Below are 23,735 nucleotides of genomic sequence, written 5' to 3' on the forward strand. Positions count from 1 at the left end.
CACTACTGTATAGCATGGGCAGCAGTAGGGACTAAACTACTGTATAGCATGCATGGGCAGCAGTAAGGACTACACTACTGTATAGCATGGGCAGCAGTAAGGACTACACTACTGTATAGCATGGGCAGCAGTAGGGACTACACTACTGTATAGCATGCATGGGCAGCAGTAGGGACTACACTACTGTATAGCATGGGCAGTAGTAGGGACTACACTACTATAGCATGGGCAGCAGTAGGGACTACACTACTGTATAGCATGCATGGGCAGCAGTAGGGACTACACTACTGTATAGCATGGGCAGCAGTAGGGACTACACTACTATAGCATGGGCAGCAGTAGGGACTACACTACTGTATAGCATGGGCAGCAGTAGGGACTACACTACTATAGCATGGGCAGCAGTAGGGACTACACTACTGTATAGCATGGGCAGCAGTAGGGACTACACTACTGTATAGCATGCATGGGCAGCAGTAGGGACTACACTACTGTATAGCATGGGCAGCAGTAGGGACTACACTACTGTATAGCATGGGCAGCAGTAGGGACTACACTACTGTATAGCATGCATGGGCAGCAGTAGGGACTACACTACTGTATAGCATGGGCAGCAGTAGGGACTGCACTAATACCTTCCTAGCCTGGACAGCGGGGACGGGAGCAGCATGTGCAGCAGCGGTACTGGGATGTAATACACGTGAGCAGGGTACATGAGGAGCATGCAGTGAATGGGGGATGAGATGGAGGAGTGCAGCAGGGTGCACGCTAGGCATGTGGGGGTCAGAGCTCAGCAGCATATGGGATAAGTTGCAGAGATCTTTAACATGTGCGCTATCCATAGCAAATCACTAGCAGTTTGTGTGATAGCAGATGCAGAATATGGGGGTGTGAGGGTAAAAATGGGGTGTCCTGCCTGTCACTGCACTGACTACTGGGCACCAGCTCCAGGGTCCCGGCCCTGTCTCCCTGGGGGGCTCCTCTTACCGGACTGTCAGTCAGGTAGCTGAAAACGAAAGACTCCAGATCCTCATCCAGCAGTGTGCTGCAGTCCGCCATCTTCAGTGAGTGCAGCTGCCAGCAGCCTGAGATGAGAGAGAATAGTGAGGAGGAGGGAAGCCGGCAAAGGGGAGGGGAGAGCACCCGGCTTAGGATAGGAGGATCTCACTGACAGCAGCCGCTGCTGGGGGTTGGAGTACACGCTGTCTCTGCTGCGGACCTTTGTCCCACATTGCTAGTTCGCTGGTGTACAGTGGGGACGAAATGGCCTTTCCTTGTCACCTTTCCTCCTGGTCCACGTCACATTATCAGTCGCAGTGTCCTCCTTCTGCATTACAGCACAATCTCATGTTTAAAACTTGGAGACTTCCTCAGCTGCTGCAGAGCCTCTTGGAAGATACTGATAGAGCCGCCCTGCTTCTAGAGCCCTGGCCTTGTTGCAATCACCAGCATTACTGTCACAACATACATCCTACACAGGGCCGGTTCTAGACTTTGTGGTGCCCAGGGTGAATGTTTCCTTTGGCGCGCTGCCCCCAACCCCCACTTCCGCAGGTAAAACGGGGTCAGTGCGCGCTGAAGGCTCGTGTAAAAAAAATAGGGGCGTGGCTTCATAGGGAAAGGGCGTGCCCCCTGTAGATTTGCCCCCAGTAGTTATACCAGCGTCTACTGCGCATGCGTGGACTCCAGAAACATGGCGCCCGCCATGTTCCATGTATCTCTACTGCACATGCACTGCCGCCATTTTGCACCACAGCTGCAGCTCCGACGTAGGACTCCGGAAAGGTAAGTAATAAAAACATGGGTGCTGTGTGGGCCCCTCCTGGACCCAGGGGCCCTTGTGGCCTGCACACTGCACCCATTATAGAAACGCCAATGCATCCCACCATCAGAAAAGCTGCAGATCAGATCAGTGGCGGAACTAGCGAGCGGTGGGCCCAGGTGCAACAAAATGCTTTGGGCCCCCCTCTCATCCCGTCCAAGTCCACCCACCTCACCCCCAACTCCAAATTAGGGATTCTTTGCATGCTCCCATATAATATATGTATCAATATAGTTACAGTATTTTAAAAAGGGATTTGCTGGCCACACAGGTGTATGTGTGTGTGTGTGTGTGTGTGTGTGTGTGTGTGTGTGTGTGTGTGTGTGTGTGTGTGTATATATATATATATATATATATACACTGCTCAAAAAAATAAAGGGAACACTTAAACAACACATCCTAGATCTGAATGAATGAAATATTCTTATTAAATGCTTTGTTCTTTACATAGATGAATGTGCTGACAACAAAGTCACACAAAAATTATCAATGGAAATCAAATTTATTAACCCATGGAGGTCTGGATTTGGAGTCACCCTCAAAATTAAAGTGGAAAAACACACTACAGGCTGATCCAACTTTGATGTAATGTCCTTAAAACAAGTCAAAATGAGGCTCAGTAGTGTCTGTGGCCTCCTCGTGCCTGTATGACCTCCCTACAACGCCTGGGCATGCTCCTGATGAGGTGGCGGATGTTCTCCTGAGGGATCTCCTCCCAGACCTGGACTAAAGCATCCACCAACTCCTGGATAGTCTGTGGTGTAACGTGGCGTTGGTGGATAGAGTGAGACATGATGTCCCAGATGTGCACAATTGGATTCAGGTCTGGGGAACAGGCGGGCCAGTCCATAGCATCAATGCCTTCGTCTTGCAGGAACTGCTGACACACTCCAGCCACATGAGGTCTAGCATTGTCTTGCATTAGGAGGAACCCAGGGCCAACCGCACCAGCATATGGTCTCACAAGGGGTCTGAGGATCTCATCTCGGTACCTAATGGCAGTCAGGCTACCTCTGGCGAGCACATGGAGGGCTGTGCGGCCCCCAAAAGAAATGCCACCCCACACCATTACTGACCCACTGCCAAACCGGTCATGCTGGAGGATGTTGCAGGCAGCAGAACGTTCTCCTTGGCGTCTCCAGACTCTGTCACGTCTGTCACATGTGCTCAGTGAGAACCTGCTTTCATCTGTGAAGAGCACAGGGCGCCAGTGGCGAATTTGCCAATCTTGGTGTTCTCTGGCAAATGTCAAACGTCCTGCACGGTGTTGGGCTGTAAGCACAACCCCCACCTGTGGGCGTCGGGCCCTCATACCACCCGCATGGAGTCTGTTTCTGATCATTTGAGTAGACACATGCATAATTGTGGCTTGCTGGAGGTCATTTTGCAGGGCTCTGGCAGTGCTCCTCCTGTTCCTCCTTGCACAAAGGCGGAGGTAGCGGTCCTGCTGCTGGGTTGTTGCCCTCCTACGGCCTCCTCCACGTCTCCTGATGTACTGGCCTGTCTCCTGGTAGCGCCTCCATGCTCTGGACACTACGCTGACAAACACAACAAACCTTGCCACAGCTCGCATTGATGTGCCATCCTGGATGAGCTGCACTACCTGAGCCACTTGTGTGGGTTGTAGGGAGGTCATACAGGCACGTGGAGGCCACACACACTACTGAGCCTCATTTTGACTTGTTTTAAGGACATTACATCAAAGTTGGATCAGCCTGTAGTGTGTTTTTCCACTTTAATTTTGAGGGTGACTCCAAATCCAGACCTCCATGGGTTAATAAATTTGATTTCCATTGATAATTTTTGTGTGATTTTGTTGTCAGCACATTCAACTATGTAAAGAACAAAATATTTAATAAGAATATTTCATTCACTCAGATCTAGGATGTGTTATTTTGGTGTTGCCTTTATTTTTTTGAGCACATATGCAATTAATACGCCTTTAATTCCATTTGTAGCAGCAATGCATAGACATCATATTCATAAAAGTCAGAAAAATGCTCTCAATGATTAGGGCATGGCATATTCACCCATTCCTTCAAAGTGTATAATTTAGGAAAACTATCAGTCAACAAATTCGTTTCGGTGGTAACAGCCACCTTCATCCAGGACTGGAGGCAGTCCTGGTTGAAGGTGGCTGTTACCACCGAAACAAATTCGTTGACTGATGGTTTTCCTAAATTATACACTGCATCAGGACGGTGCGACGTACAGCTAGGTGTAGTTACATTAAGCATGTAACAATATATTGTGTTATTGTGCGGCGGATCATGCAGTGTGTACGATGATACGATACATTGATTGCAGTGTGAGATTGAAACATCGATGGCGTGTGTACCCAGTTTAAGAGCAGGTAAATAATGTGTCCTGCAAAACAACACAAAAACAGGCACCTCTTAAAAATGGTTGCTTTACTCCAACTGCTGCTCTCTCAAATTTTCGGTAGCTGGGACCCTGACAATATGTAATAGTAGAAAACCACAAAGGAGAGATGAGCGCAGGAGGATATAATTTGTATTTATTTAATCCCAAAAATCAATTAAAAGTGAGTGAGAGTCACATGCACATATAGAACCCAACAAATGAATGCAGCCATAAAATATAAGAAATGGGATGGTAATTACTGCATAGCTCCAGCACGGCACTGGTGCACGGGGGATACCTTCACTAATAAGGATTTCTGCACTGTCCGCAGCCACAGGCACTCGGGTGAACTTTCTAATGTCGACCGCGCCATCTCTCATCTGCTGGGACTTGTAGTCCACACCAAGACACAATGCAGGGGGACATCGTTAAAAATTCCCCTTTAGGATTTGCATGAGACCAACTGATACAGTAATGACAATGCACATCAACGGGTAGCCCTGAAAACCACAGTACTGTGAGTGACCCAAGCTCTGAGAGCCCACATTGAAATCTGACAGATCAACACACTTTTGCTATCTGAATAAACAGCTATTAACAATATAAGCCGAGTCTTGATACAAATGGACACACAGTTAAATGGCCATATCTTTTAATGAAGGCTTTTTGTTTTGGAGACTGTTACCGCTTGTTTTCTTAGTGCACTAAGGCCCTCATTACGAGTTGTTCGCTCGTTGCCGATTTTCTCTATATTGCGATTAGTCACTTACTGCGCATGCGCAATGTTCGCAGAGCGCATGCGCTTAGTTATTTTACTCAAAAGTTAGGTATTTTACTAACGGCTTTACAAGGATTTTTCTTCGTTCTGGTGATCGGAGTGTGATTGACAGGAAGTGGGTGTTTCTGGGCGGAAACTGGCCGTTTTATGGGTGTGTGTGAAAAAACGCTGCCGTTTCTGGGGAAAACGCGGGAGTGGCTGGAGAAACGGGGGAGTGCCTGGGCAAACGCTGGGTGTGTTTGTGACGTCAAACCAGGAACGAAACTGACTGAACTGATCGCAGTGGCAGAGTAAGTCTCGAGCTACTCAGAAACTGCAAAGAAATTTCTATTCGCAATTTTGCAAATCTTTCGTTCGCAATTCTGCTAAGCTAAGATACACTCCCAGAGGGCGGCGGCTTAGTGTGTGCAATGCTGCTAAAAGCGGCTAGCGAGCGAACAACTCGGAATGAGGGCCTAAGCCAATAAGTGTCTACTAACACTATTAACAATCGACTTGGCTCTCATAGAGGAATTTCTATATTGTATATCCATTCACCATACATTTGCTCTAAGGAGCGAGACATTTGCATATGAGGGGGGCAGTAATTATTATTTTATGTATTGTGAAGAGATCACAATAGGGGTGCCCTCTCCTGATTTAGATGGGCACCTCCAACACACACAGCAGCCAGGAAAACAGCAAACTAGTCCAGGGTTTTCGTGCAATCTAGCAGTGGTTAGTTTTATTGTGCAGTACAAAAACAAAACTAAAATAAATCCTAGCCCAACTGAATATAAGAGATTCCTTTTCTCAGGGTGGTAGGACTTAATGCCCCTATTACAAACAAAGACATATGCATAGTACTTATATCAGTGTCTCATAACAGCCCTGCTGTTGTTCCCCAGGTAGTGAGACCCTGAGCACTGCTCTGACAAAGCTACTATCAGCCTCTTACAGGTGCAGGTATTAATTAGCCTGCTCTCAGACTGAAGGCCTAAAAAGCTGAAATGGGCATTATGGATGGAACCCTCCCTATTCTCTCACACCAATACCCCCAGGACCCATTATCTGACTTTTACTGTTATACCAAATTCTAATCAAGTCCGTTTAGCAGAAACAGACATTTCGTGGGGGGTTTAAATCACATAGATCAAAAACCTGGGACAAATATATTGTATCTCCTGTTTATCACTTTACCGGTGCTATTATCACATATTCCCCGCTCTTCCCCTTTGTTTTGACCTGTGGGGTGGAACAACTGCAGCCCCCAAAAAAGCACATGATACAAAGCATCTGCATTGGCCATTTGGCTTCCTGGCCTGTGCTCTAATGAAAATTGAAAGTTTTGCAATGCCAAGAACCACATCGTTATTCTCCCATTGCTTTCTTTATTTTCAAACATCCATTTAAATGGGGCATGATCAGTGGTCAACCTGAATTTTCTTCCCAGCAAGTAGTACCTGAGAATTTCCAATGCCCACTTTATTGTCAATCCTTATTTCTTGGCAGTGGCATAGTTTATTGCCAATGCTTCTTTCTTGACAGTGACATGTATATTTAACTTTCTGCTTAAGTAAATAAGAGGATGTTCTTCACCCTTCTTGTTCTGGGACAGGACCACACCTATCCCTACAGCCGATACATCAGTTTGCACCACAAATTCCTTTTGAAAGTCAGGTGTAATCAAAACTGGTTGGGTACACAATGCTACTGTACTGTACATTCAACTCCTGAATGCTTTTCAGCCTCAGAACTCCATTTAACCATAACTTTCTGTTTGCCCTTGGTAAGGTCTGTCAGTGGGATGGGTGGTCTTCAGGTTGCCGACTGTTGGGATCCCGGCGCCGGAATCCCGACAGCTGGCATACCAACAGATTTTCTCCCTCGTGGGGGTCCACGACCCCCCTGGAGGGAAAATAAATAGCGTGGCGCACGTACCGCACCACCGTGCCCGCAGCGTTACGAGTGCAGCGTGGCGAGTGCAGCGAGCCTGCAAGGGGCTCATTTGCGCTCGACACGCTGTCGGTATGCCGGCGGTCGGGCTCCCGGCGCCGGTATGCTGGTCGCCAGGAGCCCGACTGCCGGCATACCATACTACACCCAGTGGGACTGCAATAGTGGCAAAAACAGGATTTTGATACCTACCGGTAAATCCTTTTCTCCTAGTCCGTAGAGGATGTTGGAGTCCACTTCATGACCATGGGGTATAGACGGTTCCGCAGAAGCCATGGGCACTCTAAAGACTTTTCAATGGGTGTGAACTGGCTCCTCCCTCTATGCCCCTCCTCCAGACCTCAGTTATAGGAACTGTGCCCAGGGAGACGGACATTTCGAGGAAAGGATTTACTTTAAACTAGTGGTGAGATGGATACCAGCTCACACCTCAACCATGCCGCACAACATGGCAGTCAACAGAACACACGCCAACAGGCATGAACCAATTACAGCAACATGCTGAAACTAATATAACACAACTTGTGTAACTCTAATAACAAAACTGCAGGTAAAGTACGCACTGGGACGGGCGCCCAGCATCCTCTACGGACTAGGAGAAAAGGATTTACCGGTAGGTATCAAAATCCTGTTTTCTCATATGTCCTAGAGGATGCTGGGGTCCACTTCATGACCATGGGGTTTATACCAAAGCTCCAGTACGGGCGGGAGAGTGCGGATGACCCTGCAGCACCGATTGACCGAACTTGAGGTCTTCATCGGCCAAGGTGTCAAACTTGTAGAATTTAGCAAATGTGTTTGACCCCGACCAAGTAGCTGCTCGGCAAAGTTGCAATGCCGAGACCCCCCGGGCAGCCACCCAGGATGAGCCCACCTTCCTAGTGGAATGGGCCTTCACCGACATCGGTAACGGCAATCCAGCCATAGTATGAGCGTGCTGAATCGTACTTCTGATCCAACGTGCAATAGTCTGCTTGGAAGCAGGACACCCAATCTTGTTGGGAGTATACAGGACAAACAAAGACTCTGTTTTCCGTATTCGAGCTGTTCTAGCGACATAAATCTTCAAAGCCCTAACCACATCTAGAGACTTTGACTCAGTGAACGTGTCAGTAACTACTGGCACCACAATAGGTTGGTTTATGTGGAAAGATGAAACCACCTTCGGAAGAAAATGTTGACGAGTCCTCAACTCTGCCCTATCTTCATGGAGGATCAGGTAAGGGCTCTTGTGAGACAAGGCCCCCAATTCAGACACCTGCCACGCGGATGCCAATGCCAAAAGCATCACCACTTTCCAAGTGAGAAACTTCAACTCTATCTCTTGTAGAGGCTCAAACCAATCTGATTGAAGGAACTGCAACACCAAGTTAAGGTCCCATGGTGCCACTGGAGGCACAAATGGAGGCTGGATGTGCAGAACCCCTTTCACGAAGGTCTGAACCTCTGAAAGAGAGGCCAATTGTTTTTGGAAGAACACTGACAAGGCCGAAATCTGGACCTTGATTGATCCCAATCGTAGGCCCGCCTCCACACCAGCCTGTAGAAAATGGAGAAAACGTCTTAACTCAAACTCTTCCGTAGGATGGTTCTTGGATTCACACCAAAACACATATTTTCTCCAAATACGGTGGTAATGTTTCAACGTTACTCCTTTCCTGGCCTGAATAAGGGTGGGAATGACTTCCTTGGGAATACCCTTTCGGGCTAGGATCCGGCGCTCAACAGCCATGCCGTCAAACGTAGCCGCGGTAAGTCTTGATACACGCATGGCCCCTGCTGCAGCAGGTCCTCGCGAAGAGGAAGAGGCTGAGGATCTTCTATGAGCAACTCCTGAAGATCTGGGTACAAAGCCCTCCTTGGCCAGTCTGGGGCAATGAAGATTGCTCGAACTCTTGTTCTTCTTATGATCCTGAGCACTTTTGGGATCAGCAGAAGTGGAGGGAAGACATACACCAACCGGAACACCCACTGGGCCACCAGCGCATCCACTGCTATTGCTTGAGGGTCTCTAGATCTGGAACAATATTTCTGAAGCTTCTTGTTGAGACGAGATGCCATCATGTCTACTTGAGGAATTCCCCAAAGACTTGTCACCTCTGTGAAGACTTCTTGGTGTAGGCCCCACTCTCCTGGATGGAGATCGTGTCTGCTGAGGAAGTCTGGTTCCCAGTTGTCTACTCCCGGATTGAAAATTGTAGACAGAGCCTTTATATGTCTTTCTGCCCAGAGGAGGATCTTCGTCACCTCTGCCATTGCTGCTCTGCTTTTTGTTCCGCCCTGCCTGTTTATGTATGCGACTGCTGTTACATTGTCCAACTGGATCTGCACGGGATGATCTTGAAGAAGATGTACCGCTTGTTGAAAGCCGCTGTAAATGGCTCTCAATTCCAGCACGTTTATGTGAAGGCATTGACCATTTTCCCTGGAAGCTTTCTCCCTGAGTGACAGCTCCCCAGCCTCGGAGACTTGCACCTGTGGTTACCAGGAGCCAGGCCTGAATCCCGAACCTGCGTCCCTCTAGTAGGTGAGAACTGTGTAGCCACCACAGGAGCGAAATTCTGGCTTTTGACGACAGGATTATCTTCCGGTGCATGTGTAGGTGGGATCCCGACCACTTGTCCAACAGGTCCCACTGGAATACCCTGGCATGGGACCTGCCAAACTGTATGGCCTCGTAGGCCACCACCATCTTCCCCAACAACCGAATGCACTGATGGATCGACACACTCGATGGTTTCAATATCTGTTTTACCATTTTCTGGATTTCCAGAGCCTTTTCCACCGGAAGAAATACTCTCTGAACTTCTGTGTCCAGAATCATCCCGAGAAAAGACAATCTTGTCGTCTGTTCCAACTGTGACTTTGGAAAATTTATGATCCAACCGTGTTGTTGGAGTAGAATCATCCCGAGAAAAGACAATCTTGTCGTCTGTTCCAACTGTGACTTTGGATAATTTATGATCCAACCGTGTTGTTGGAGTATTGACAGTGAGAGTGTGATGTTTTGTAACAACTGCTCCCTGGATCTCGCCTTTATCACGAGATCGTCTAGATAAGGAATTATATTGACTCCTTTTTGACGCAGGAGAACCATCATCTCCGCCATCACCTTGGTGAATACCTTTGGCGCCGTGGAGAGACCGAAAGGTAACGTCTGGAATTGGTAATGGCAATCCTGAACCGCGAATCTCAGATAAGCCTGGTGAGGAGGATAAATGGGAACATGCAGGTAAGCATCTTTTCTGTCTACAGACACCATGTATTCCCCCTCCTCCAGACTGGAAATCACTGCCCTCAGTGATTCCATTTTGAACTTGAATCGTTTCAAGTAGAGATTCCGATTTTTCAGGTTTAGGATCAGTCCGACCGAGCCGTCCGGCTTCGGAAATACAAAAAGGCTTGAATAAAACCCCTCCCCTTGTTGTGACAAAGGTACCAGGACTATGACCTGATACTGACATCATTTTTGGATTGCCGCTGTTACTGCTTCCCTTTCTGGAAGAAAAGCTGGCAAGGTCGATTTGAAAAATCGGCATGGGGGAACGTCTTGAAACTCCAGCTTGTATCCCTGGGACACTATTTGCAACACCCAAGGAGCCAGGCCAGACAGAATCCAACCTTGGCTGAACAGTTTGAGACGTGCCCCCACCCGAGCGGCCTCCCGCAAAGGAGCCCCAGCGTCATGCTGAAGATTTTGTTTTTCTGTATTTTTTGGGCCGAAAGGACTGCATGTGCGGGTGATATATCTTTTTTGCCAGTGCAGGCGCAGAGGGCAAAAATGTCGACTTACCGGTAGACGCCGAGACTAATGCATCCAGTCCGTCGCCAAATAAGGCCTCACCTTTATATGGGAGAACCTCCATATTTCTTTTGGAATCTGCATCCGCGTTCCACTGGCGAATCCACAACGCCCGCTGAGCCGATACTGCCATGGTAGCGGCTTGTGAACTCAATAGTCCAATATCTTTCATCGCTTCTAGCATGTATGCAGCAGCGTCTTTGATATTCCCTAACTTAAGGAGTATCTCATCTTTATCAATCGTGTCAGTTTCTGATAACACGCTTTCTGACCATTTTTCAATAGCGCGACTCACCCACGCGCAAGCAATTGTGGGCCTAAGCAGCGTACCATTGGCAACATAAATGGATTTCAATGTAGTTTCCATCTTTCGGTCTGCCGGCTCTTTTAGTGAAGCCATGCCAGGTGCAGGGAGAATTCTTCTTTATTCTTTGTCAACCTGGACAGTGCACTGTCTAACACAGGGGGTTACTCCTATTTTTTCCTGTCCTCCACCGGGAAAGGATAAGCTATCTGAATTCTCTTGGGAATACGAAATTTATTTTCGGGATTCACCCACATCCCTTCAAAGAGTGTATTAAGCTCGTGGGAAGGAGGGAAAGTTACCTTAGATTTCTTTTCTTTATAGAAATAAGCCTTCTCCTGAAGTGGCTTCCTTGACTTCCAGAACTTCCCTTATAGCCACAATCATATATTGTATATTTTTTGCCAATTTATGATCTATTTCTCTGGAGTCACTATCGTCGACACAAGAATCAGTGTCCGTGTCGGTATCAGTATTCACAATATTCGCAAATGGTCTCTTTTGTGACCCAGGGGGGGGTCGCCTGCGGATGGAAGAACAGAGCCCTGAAAAATCACATCTCCACAGATTTTCTCCAGCATTCAGCATGAGATTCAGACTTATCTAATCTCCTATTGATATGATGCATACTATCACGTATTTCTTTCACCCATGCAGGCTCTTGGTGTGCCGGCAGCGCCACCACATTACACTTCTGTGTCCCTTAAATGGTTTCCTCCAGGGAGGAACTCCCTGCCTCTGACATGTCTTACACACGTGTACAAAACACACACAGACATACTGGGACTTATAGGGGACAGAACCACAGTAAAATCTATCAGAGGGACACAGTTTAGGAGCAGCCAGTTCACAACCCCAGCGCCAGTATCTAATGCCTGTGAACACAGAATGCCCACTGATATGCAGCGCTTTTTACACAGTAAAACACACTTGTATAGCACCAAATTCGCTTGTGCCCGCCCCCCCTGTTTTGCACCCTGATACTTGTAGTCAGAAGTGAAGGAAGACCAGCGATGTCTCTGCAGCCTGAGGAGAGAGAAAATGGTGCTGAGTAGTGTACTGGCTGCCTGAGGAAGAAGCTCCGTCCTTTTTACCACAGAATCTTTTCATAATATTTATACTAGCGGGGGCAGGGCTGTGCCTGGGCATCTTATGCCCCCTTTTTGCCAGTTTATAGAGGTGTTTTTGCTGCCCATTCCCCCCCCCCCCGCACCCTGCAGTGCCTGTGTGTGTGGGCAGCAATGGCGCGCTGCGCTCCCGCCAGCCGCGCTGTTCCTCAGCCGTCACTTTTCTTGATAGAAGATCTGTCTTCTTCTACTCACCTGTCTTCTGGCTCTGTGAGGGGGGGGGGACGGCGTGCTGTGGGAGTGAGCATCTAGACACGGCTAGCGTTCAGTACCCTTCAGGAGCTAATGGTGTCCTGTCAGCCAGAAGCAGAGCCATGAAACTCTTCAGGAAGTTGGTTCCTACTTCTGCCCCTCAGTCCCACGACGCAGGGAGTCTGTTGCCAGCAGTTCTCCCTGAAAATAAAAAACCTAACATAAGTCTTTTCAGAGAAACTCAGTAGAGCTCCTCAGAGTGCATCCAGTCTGCCTGGGCACATTTCTAAAACTGAGGTCTGGAGGAGGGGCATAGAGGGAGGAGCCAGTTCACACCCATTGAAAAGTCTTAAGAGTGCCCATAGCTCCTGCGGCACCGTCTATACCCCATGGTCATGAAGTGGACCCCAACATCCTCTAGGACGTATGAGAAATTGGGTATAAACCTTCTTTAATACCCCTTGATCCCTAAGAACACTCTCCCCTGCTTCCTATTTAGGGGTTGTGAGCAATTTTGTATTGCCTCAATTATTAAGTTGGGGCTTTATCAAACCTCTGCCAATGGTGTATCCAAGATACTTTACTTCTTCCAACTCTGGACAACTTTTTTTGAGTTGCTGTCAATCTTGCCACATGAATGGAGTCCAACATTGCTTGTACTCTGGGAAAGTGAGATGCCAATCAGGACAATAGATGATTACATCAACCAGATAAGCAGCAGCATACTGTCTGTGTGGCCTTAGAATTCTATCCATCATCGAGTGCCCCATGTAACCCAAATGGCAGCATCTTGTATTGTAACAACCCTTCTGGTGCAGAAAAAGCTATCTTTTCTTTGGCTTTCTGGGTTAAAGGCACTTACCAATACCCTTTGATTGAGTGGTCAATACCTTGCTGTTCCTAATCTTTCAGTAAGTTCATCCACCTGAGGTATTGGGTAAGCATCAAACTTCAATACTTAATTCAAGTTACGGAAATCATTGCAGAAGCGGAAAACTCCCGTACGGCTTTGGAATAACCACAATGGGACTTGATCACTTACACTAAGGGGGTTATTCCGACCCGATCGTTCGCTGCAGTTTGTCGCAGCGATCGGGTCAGAACTGCGCATGCGCCAGCGCCACAGTGAGCCGGCGAATGGCACTCGTCGTTGCCTAGCAACCGCCTCTGAGACAGAGGCGGTTGCTGGGCGGGAGGGGGCTGAACGGCGGCATGGTCAGGCCAACGCAGGCGTGGCTGGACCATTGGGGGGGCGGGCCGCAGCAGCTGCGTGACGTCTCACGCAGCAGCGGCGGCCAGCGGCAGCGACAAACAACTCCTGGCCAGCCGCAGGAGCTGTGTTGGCCGGGAGTTACTCCAGAAATACAAAAGCATCGCCGCTGTGCGATGCTCTTGTATTTGTGTGTGTGGGTGGGTGGGTGGGGGGGGGCGGCACTGACATGCTGGGCGTCCCCCCGCATGTCAGGGAAGATGATCGCAGCTGTGCTAAATTTAGCACAGCTACGATCAACTCGGAATGACCCCCTATGTGACTCTACAATTACCCACAACTCTTCTTTAGACACTGATTGCCGTTAGACTTTTAATATTCTATAGGGCTCAGTGATTATGTCATGTTTAATGACTTGTTTTACCTGATATGTCTGAATGCAAAACTCTATTTCTTAGGAGAAATTCTTTAGCCTTCTGCTGTTGAACAGTTGAGAGGGTACTATTGTAACTTTTGGGAACCAACTGTACTGGGTTTACTGTTGGGACTGGGATGGCTGACATAGCTGCTCTATCTTTCTAAGGTTTTATAAGATTTACATGATAGATCTGTTCTGGCTTTTTTTTCTCAGGCTGGTACACATTATAATTAACCTCCCACTTTTTCTAGGATTCAAAAGGTCCTTGCCACTTAGCCAAAAGTTTACTTTCTACTGTGGGAAAGACTCATACTGTAAGTGGGCGTTGCGATTGTACAACTGCTGCAGTACTTGGTGGGCCTGTTCCTGGGTCTTTCTCACTATTGGCACCACTGCAGCCATCCTTTTCTGCATCTGAGAAACATGCTCAATATCAGTCTTATATGGACTAAATTGCTCCTCCAATGTCTCTTTGGCAATTTCCAGTAATCCCCTTGGGAGTCCCCCCACACAGCAAATCAAAGGTGTAAACCCTGTGGAGAATTGGGGAACCCCTTATGGCCAGCAATAAATAAGGTAGTAAATAATCCCAATCTCTTCCATCTTTATCCATCACATTCTTTAGCATGTTTTTAAAGTTTTGTCCAAACTGTCCACTAACCCATCAGTCTGGGGGTGATACACAGAGGTTCTTAACTGAGTAATTTTAAACTGGCAACATAATTGTTTCATGATTTTTTACAAAAATGGGGAACACTGGTCAGTCAGGATTTCCTTAGGTATTTCTAACCTGCTAAAGACATGTACTAGTTCTCTAGCAATGGTCTTTGTTGCCGTATTGCGCAATGGTATAGCATCCGGGTATCTGGTAGCATAATCCAATAACACCAAAATATATTGATGACCCTGGGTGGATTTTATTAGAGGTCAAACCAAATCCATGGCTATTTTTTCAAACGGAACCGCAGTCATGGGTAATGGGACAAGCAGACTTTTAAAATGTGACCTAGGAGTATGATACGAACATTTAGGGCATGATGTATAATATTTAGATAACTTTTTTTATACCCTGGGCCAGAAAACCCTCTGTAAAATTCAGTGTTTTTTCTACCCCTTGGTGACCTGCAGTTATGTGACCATAAGCTAGGTCTAATTCCGTTCTTCTATATGTCTTGTGAACTACCAATTGTTCCACAATATCTTCCCCTTTCTTAGTCACTTGATGCAAAAAATCCTTTTGCACTGCCATGTGAGGGTATGACAATTGACTATCAGGATCTACGGGATTTCCATCAATCACTTTTACTTTCACTATAACTTTTACCAGAGTAGGGTCATTTAACTGCTCTAAGGCAAAGATCTCTTTTCTGACTTTCATGCTTGAAAAAAGGCACATTTCAGACTCGGAATACACTGCCACTGTGTCAGTAACATTCTCAAATGGGTCTGGGTTATTTACCTCTGTAACAAATCAGTTTTCCCACAGGTTCCAGAAGTGGGCAAAGTCTCTCCCCAATATCACATCATACATCAAGGCAGGAACCAAACCTACAGAGACTACAGTGGAACCACACTGTGTTTCTATAGTCACCTCTGTAGTAACAAAATACTGCATATCCCCATGTATGCAAGCCACACCAACAGTGTTTCTCTTATGATTTAAAGGGTTGACCAATTTGGCTTTCATAAAAGTAACCAGGCTACTAGAATCTAACAGATCCTCTACCTTGTTGCCTTCTATAGTGACTATACACATGTATCTGTCTCAGCCTGTCAATCTGCAGTGCAGGCTATCTGAGGAAAGAAAGACACTCTGCGATTGACATAAGCAGTATCACATTGCATAGGTTCAGAGTTAAGCGAACAATTAGCAGCAATATGGGCCAAACCACCACATCGAAAACATTGGATCATATTTTTATCAAGTGTTTTACGGGTTAGGAACCTTCCTGGCACTGATGGCCTACTTCCAGGTTCCAAACCCACAGCCTTAGGTTCATTACACCTTCCAGTACCATTTTCCCCTGGAACAGTCTTACCAGTGGTCACTAGAGATTGCTGTGGTGAGACTAGGACCTGGAGGGGTACACGTAATAGATCCTCAGCCACCAATTGGTCTGCTGTTTTAGTGTCTGCGTGGCTCACCCATCTTCACAGGATTGTAGGTAGGAACCATAGATATTGATCCATAATGACCCCTTCTATGATTTTTGGTTTTGTTAGAGACTCTGGCTGTAGCTACATTGTGGTAAGATGGATGAGGTCATGTACTTGAGAGCAGAGAAGTTTTTCTGTTTGGTATTCCCAGTGGTAAACTTGTTTGGCACTAACAAATATTGTGACTCCCAGTCAAAGATTCCTTGTTTTAATTTATCATAGTCTTTGGCATTAGTTGGGCACAACTCAGAACACTGTAGGCTTTTTATGGTTCTTCAGATGGAAAGAGTGCTACAAGGCTTGCCTACTGATCTTTAGGCCAATTCTCTTGCTCAGCCATTGTTTCAAAAGTGAGTAGTTAAGCTTCAACATCATCACTCTGGGTTATCTTTTGCAGAAAGTGACATGCCCATATAGGTGCAATTGTTATATGGAACACAAGTGGAAGCATCTCCAGACCGGGCTTCTAGCTGCTGTATCACCTCTCTTAAGGCCTCATGGTCTTGGTGCTTTTGCTTGCAAAGTTTATTGATAAGAACTTGATGTTGCTTTTGATTTTCCTCATGGTCCAATTGCTATTGCCTCTGAGCTTCCTCAAAGTGCTAATAGTTGCACCCTGGTAGCTTCCTGCTGAATCTTGTTGGTTTCCTTCTAAATCGAAGTAGCCTGCAGCAAGTCCTTAAAAATGTCCTCCATGCTTTATTTGGGTATAGGTTTGAAGCAGAATCTGGCTTCCCTAAGCATCTGCCAATGACACCACTATGGATTTCACAGTATATAAACCTCCCACAAACAAAAAATATTTCTTCCCACAAGCCAAAAATAAACTGGTAGGTTAATTGGCTCCTAACATAATTAACCCTAGCATGAGTGTGTGTGTGTGTGTGTGTGTGTGTGTGTGTGTGTGTGTGTGTGTGTGTGTGTGTATGTGTGTGTATACATGTGGTAGGGAATATAGATTGTAAGCTCCACTGGGGCAGGGACTGATGTGAATGGACAATTATTCTCTGTAAAGTGCTGCAGAATATGTGTGCACTATGTAATTAACTGGTAGTAATAATAATAATAATAATATATAAGTTGATGTTCAAAACAACAGATTGGTGTCTGTCACTTGAAATTTTAAGTGTAAGCTTTTCCTATTGCTGCAATTTTAAGTGTGTTGCTCACATTTGCTTCCACCAATTGTGAGGCGATCAGGATAGTGGCCCCTTTTCCTGGGGTAGATGGCCACCTCCAAACACACAGCAGCCAGGAAAAGAGCCCACAAGTCCAAGGTTTTTATGCAATCAGCCGTGGCTAGTTTTGTTATGCAGTAACAAAATAAAACATAAAAATAAATCCTAGTCCATCTGGGCACAAACTAAACATAATAGATTTCCTCTAAGTGGTAGGACTTAATGCCCCTACACAAACACAGGCATATGCATAATACTTAGTAAATCATAGTGGCTCATAAGATGCCTGCTATCTGTTTACCCAGGTGGTGAGCCCCTGAGCACAGCCCTGACCCAGCTAATATTAGCCTCTCACAGGTGCAGGAACTAATTAGCCTGCTTTCCGGGTGAAGGTCTAAAAACCAGAAATGGGCTTTATGGGTGGAGTCCTCCCATCTCTCTCACACCCATACCCCCAGGACCCTTTATTCATCTTTTACTAAAAGCCCAAAATCTAATTAAGTCTGTTTAACATACTTTAAGGTCAAAAACCTGAGACAAATTTATAATTTCCCATTTATCACATCCCATTTTACATCACTTTACAAGTGCTTTTATCATAGTATGTATTTATATGTTAGGATCTATAGGTGACTCTCAGTCACTTTTTAATTGATTTTAGGTATTAAATACGTTCAGTTTAAATATTCTTGCGCTCATCTCTCCTTTGTGAATAATGGGTCTTGACTGGCCACTTATAGGGCCTGTAATTCAGACCTGATTGATGATGTGCGAAAAAACGCACATCTACGATCAAAATCTTAGGCATGCGGTGGGACACCCAGCATAGGGCTAGTCCGCCCCGCATGCCAGGCCCTACACCCCCTGCAGACATGTGAAAGAACCATAAAGCGACGATGCTTTCGCACCTGCCGTGTAGCTCCCTGTCTACACAGCCTAGCTGCCATGTTTTTTTTCCGCAGTGGCTGCGTGTGGTGTCACTCAGCCACGCGGTCCACCCTGCAAATGGTCCGGACACACCTGCATTGTGCGGACTGCGCTCCCCCAACACCACTGACATGCCTGCAACCACCCCGCCACCGCCTCTGCCTGTCAATCAAGCAGAGGCGATCGCACCAGTGAGATGCCTTCGCATCTCACTCTGTGCGCACACGCAGTGCAGCTGCTGCGTGTGTGCACGCAGCACAGGGCTTCAGCCTGTGTTTGCTACAGCAACCAGGTCTGAATTAGGCACATAGCTAAGCATACTACTAGGCTGATTTATTTGGGAAGCATAGCTTTGTAAATACCAAGTTATATTATACACAAATAGTAGAAAGGAGACTGTATAATTTGTAAAACAATATATTTTTCATTTATAACACTTACTATATGCTTATCACCATTCACTTAATCCTGTATGTCTAAGCAGGCAGATAGTGCAAACGTCTCTCAGTATTCAGTCATTTAATGATGCGGGGAGGAAGCGAGGAGAATACTGGGACATCCTTGGAACACAGCCACCTCCTCCCAGCATCAGTGAGAATGGAGAGACATAGCAGGCAAGGAGAAGCTGCGGGCACCCTTGGATGTCCGGGCCCCATAGAAGCTGCACCCCACACCTACTATAGTTACGCCCCTTGACTAAATTGCAACTGTCTGCAAATAAATGTAACTAATGCAAAAATATTTAGTACCTCTATTACTGGGATATGTATCCTATACAAGATGTGCTCAACCTTTGTCTCTATTCTTGGAGTCTCTGAGTTTCTTATTTTTGCATTGTATTCCATGGAAATAATCTCTTGTTTCCATAAACAACGGAAAATTTACATTTTGGGTGCTAAACTTTCTTTACCACTAAAAACCCATCCATGCAACAGTGACCAGGAGATCCCTCCCAGCTTTCCCACAGTCATGTCTGCAGGTGGGGCGGTGGGACAAAGTACTTCTATTGGGACTGTCTCCCCTAAATAGAGACTGTTGGATGGTATATTTTAGCTTTCTCCTGCACCCATCTGAAACTGTCAGCCGGAACTGTTACTGTATTTCCTGGCTTTTGGTTACCACTGCACAGGGGCGGATTGGCCATAGGGCTCACCAGGAAGATTCCTGGTAGGCCGACCTGTCTGTGGTACCTGTTTTGTGTGTTGTCATGTGGCCCCACCCCCCACATGACAGGTAGCCCACCACACTCATTACACTGCATTGTCCCCATTCATTCTGTTATTCCATCTCTGCAGTACAGCAACTCTGCCAGTCAGTGATGCTGTCATGGTGGGTGTGGTATGGCTGACCGATGGTCTCCTGACTGCCGGTCAGCATACTGACGCCGGGATCCTGGCAGCATACCGATGCCATGGCTACATGGTATGTGATACCTCTTGTGCTGCCCATGTCGGGCCACTTCTACAAAATGGTTCTCTGGTCTCAGACACAACTGCAGCAAAAGATGCAAGGAAGGCCTTAATTGCGTACAATCAGGTCCTGTGAGGAGGGATCCCTCATCAGACCACACCTCCCCATTAGGGCTGCATGTATTCCATGTATTCCCCAGGCTGGTTTTCCATCCCAATCCGCACCTGCCACTGCACATGGTATACAGAAGAATAGAATGTGCCGCCATATAGATGTGAGAGTTTTAGGGGTCTATTGTAAACAAAAAAACTCTAAGGGCCAGATGTACTAAGCCTTGAAAAGTGATAAAGTGGTGAGTGATAAACTACCAACCAACCCATCAACTGTCATTTTTCAAACAGGGCCTGTGACATGGCGGTTTGGAGCTGGTTAGAACATCTGGCCCTATATAGAGTTTTAATTCTCATCTGTGGCTGCAGTATGTACCCGGCATATCTCCTCTTGGAGCCCTGGTGAAAATCCCACTTGTAAGCTGCTGTTCACCGACAGCCTAACACTGCCAGAGAAGGATGACAGTGATATGCACATTTGACTGGTATTTGCACACAAAGGTGATGTGAGGGCACAATGTTTAGCTGTGCACATTGTGGTAGAAAGAGTCATTGGGTCCTTTTGGAGAAAGAGTACTTTGGGCCTAATTCAGATCTGATCGTAGATGTGCTAAATTATCTACGATCAGTCACACAAGACATGCGGGGGAATGCCCAGCACAGGGCTAGTCCGCCCTGCATATCAGGCCAAACCCCCCTCCCCCACACACACACACAAGTACAAAAGCATCGCACAGCGGCGATGCTTTTGTACTTTAGGAGTAGCTCCCTACCAGCGCAGCTCCTGCGCACTGGCAGGAGCTATTTGTCGCTGTGAGGGTCACAGCGGCTGCGTGTGATGTCACGCAGCCGCCGCGGCCCACCCCCCCAACTGTCCAGGTGTAAGAGACCAGGCGGGCCTTCGGCGCAACGCTGTCGGCACTCGCGAGTACCGTACTCACTCCGCGCCCGCTGCTGACTCTTACCTTCGGGTCAGTGATGATCCCGGATCCCTCGTCCCAGTCGGTGGCCCTTCCGTCTTCGGGTCAGTGATGATCCCGGATCCCTCGTTCCAGTCGGTGGCCCCTCCGTCTGGAAGAGAAAGGCAACTGCGCTAAGGCCCCGAAAGGGCACTGGGGAAAAGGGGGGGGGGGGGAAGGCAATCGGGCAGGCGCTCGCTGAGCTAAGAGATGGTCATCATCGGCACTTGTGGCCTCAGACTGGTTACACCCGCGTGCGAAGCACGGTGGGTGCAACCCGGACGGAAACGCCCTACGAAACCAGGGGGGGGGGGGGGAGTAGCTCCTGCGCACTGGCAGGAGCTATTTGTCGCTGTGAGGGTCACAGCGGCTGCGTGTGATGTCACGCAGCCGCCGCGGCCCACCCCCCCAACTGTCCAGGTGTAAGAGACCCGGCGGGCCTTCGGCGCAACGCTGTCGGCACTCGCGAGTGCCGTTCTCACTCCGCGCCCGCTGCTGACTCTTACCTTCGGGTCAGTGATGATCCCGGATCCCTCGTCCCAGTCGGTGGCCCTTCCGTCTTCGGGTCAGTGATGATCCCGGATCCCTCGTTCCAGTCGGTGGCCCCTCCGTCTGGAAGAGAAAGGCAACTGCGCTAAGGCCCCGAAAGGGCACTGGGGAAAAGGGGGGGGGGGGGGGGGAGGCAATCGGGCAGGCGCTCGCTGAGCTAAGAGATGGTCATCATCGGCACTTGTGGCCTCAGACTGGTTACACCCACGTGCGAAGCACGGTGGGTGCAACCCGGACGGAAACGCCCTACGAAACCAGGGGGGGGGGGGGAAAGGGGTCAGGTACGGTACACAAAAACGGACTCGAGCAAGCTGTCCTCACCGGGTATATGTTGGTCCCCCTTGCTGGTCCGATGTCTTGGATCTCGGCACCTGGGACGAACTTCGAAACACAACAACAACAACAACGACAGCAACAACAACAAACGGCACCTTACCTTTCCGAAGGACCTACCGGTGGAGGGCCCGTGCACAGTCACGGGTATTACACCTCGCCCCGTAACTAGTATCCGACGGCGCTCGATGCTAGCGCGTACGCAAGACGGTGCGGACAGGGTATGGAAATATGAACAGTGTACAATGGTAACAAACACGATGCTGTAATGGTAAACAGTGTACTACCACTGGTGCGGCACACCCAGGGTAGTAATGGGGCCTAGCGCCCGCTGTGGCTCAGGCCGTAGCCTGCCTGACTGCGGGGGCAATGTGGGGGCCTAGCGCCCACTGTGGCTCAGGCCGTAGCCTGCCTAACTGCGGGGGCAATGTGGGGGCCTAGCGCCCACTGTGGCTCAGGCCGTAGCCTGCCTGACTGCGGGGGCAATGTGGGGGGGCCTAGCGCCCACTGTGGCTCAGGCCGTAGCCTGCCTAACTGCGGGGGCAATGTGGGGGCCTAGCGCCCACTGTGGCTCAGGCCGTAGCCTGCCTAACTGCGGGGGCAATGTGGGGGGGCCTAGCGCCCACTGTGGCTCAGGCCGTAGCCTGCCTAACTGCGGGGGCAATGTGGGGGGGGGGGGCCTCGGCCTAACGCCGGCGTTGGTGGTGTGGTGGGAGCAGACCCGTGGACGGTACCTGCGGGAGAAAAGGGCCTCACTGAAGGCTTACCTGCTCACCGACGTCCGGACCTCCGACTCCAAATCCTCCGCTGGGCCGCCTCCGCTGACCGCGCCGACGTCCTCCGTTCACACGCCGTCCGAACACTCTCCCGCTTCCTGCCGCGTGCGGGCGTTTAAAACCCCCGCCGCGCGGCTCTCTGGGATGGGTGACGCGGCAGGTCCTCATTGGCCCGCCGCGTCGCCCAGTGATGACGCGCCACAACACGTGGGCGCGCCTGCTGCTGCGGCGGGCGGCAGCGGGGGAAATAGGTTCCGGACCAGTGGTGGGGGGTGGAGTGGGACGCGTCCGCACTCCCACACTTCCCCCCGCCTTTTCCTTTGTGGTCCCCACAAAGACGGGGTTGTTTGACCACTGGAAGTCGGGGTCTGCGAAGCGTGGTGGGGGTACTCCCATGGTGGAACGGGCCGATCTCCGGACCGGTGCGGCTTGTGGCAGGGGGGTTGACGTGGGCTCCCTGGGCGCCCCTCCCTGCCTTTCCGGGGACGAGTCAGTTGTCGGCTCCTCTGTGGGTGTAGGGCTGGTTGCCGTGGTTGCCCCCCCCCCGTGGTCGGGCTGACTGGTGGCGCTGGAGTTGGTGGGGGTCCCCATAAGTCGAAGAGTGTTGGCCCCAGGGTGGCGGCTGGTCCCTCTGGGGCCACCCTGGCTACTGGGGGGTCGCACCGCACTGGTTCCTCTGCTTCGCCCCTTGGGGCCTGTGGCTCGCAAGGGCGCAGCATGTCTCGATGTAGGGTGCGGGTACAACCGCTGTCGTCCTCGGCTCACACCTGGTAGACTGGACTGCCGGGAGCTGCCTGCCGCTGCACCACATAGGGCACTACTTCCCACCTCTCGCTCAGTTTGTTCTTGGGCCGTTTCTCCCGGACCCGTTGACCCACCTCGAGGGGTTCCATCTGAGCCTGGGGAGGTTGGGGGTGCTCAGCGGAGCTGATGTGGGACTCAGCCATCTCTGCCACCGTCTTTAGGCGACGTCTCTGCTCCTCGACCCATCCACCTTCGGTCCATTGGTCATCCCCCGTCGGTATGGTCAAGTCAAGGTCCTGCAGCTCCCGCCCCGGTCGGCCAAACAACATGAAATAGGGGGAAATGCCTGTGGTCCGGTGTATTCTGTTGTTATATGCCCACACGCACTCCTGGACGAAGTCGGGCCAGCGCCTTCTCTTCTCGGGTGCTAGCGTCCTCAGCATCTGTAAGAGGGTCCGATTAAATCTCTCGCAGGCCCCATTCCCCTGAGGGTGATATGGGGTGGTCCGGGACTTCTGCATGCCATAGGTCTGGCAGAGTCGCTCCATCACCCGGCCTTGGAAGCACGCCCCCTGGTCCGAGTGAATGCGCTCGGGGCACCCATACTTCCGGATGAACTGCTCCACGATGGCTTTGGCGG

General features: G+C 49.2%; 1 protein-coding gene across 1 annotated transcript in view; it reads right to left on the reverse strand.

Annotated features, from left to right (window-relative positions):
• The window catches only part of PPARGC1B (PPARG coactivator 1 beta), a 137,622-nt gene extending 136,069 nt beyond the window's left edge, over window positions 1–1,553 (reverse strand). Inside the window, exon 1 of the mRNA XM_063928023.1 lies at window positions 988–1,553. Within this exon, the coding sequence (XP_063784093.1) occupies window positions 988–1,059 (72 nt within the window). The 5' untranslated portion in view covers window positions 1,060–1,553. The remainder of the gene's footprint in view (window positions 1–987) is intronic.
• Window positions 1,554–23,735: the final 22,182 nt, after the last annotated feature.

This window comes from Pseudophryne corroboree, chromosome 6 (genome assembly GCF_028390025.1).
Source record: "Pseudophryne corroboree isolate aPseCor3 chromosome 6, aPseCor3.hap2, whole genome shotgun sequence".
NCBI lineage: Eukaryota > Metazoa > Chordata > Amphibia > Anura > Myobatrachidae > Pseudophryne > Pseudophryne corroboree.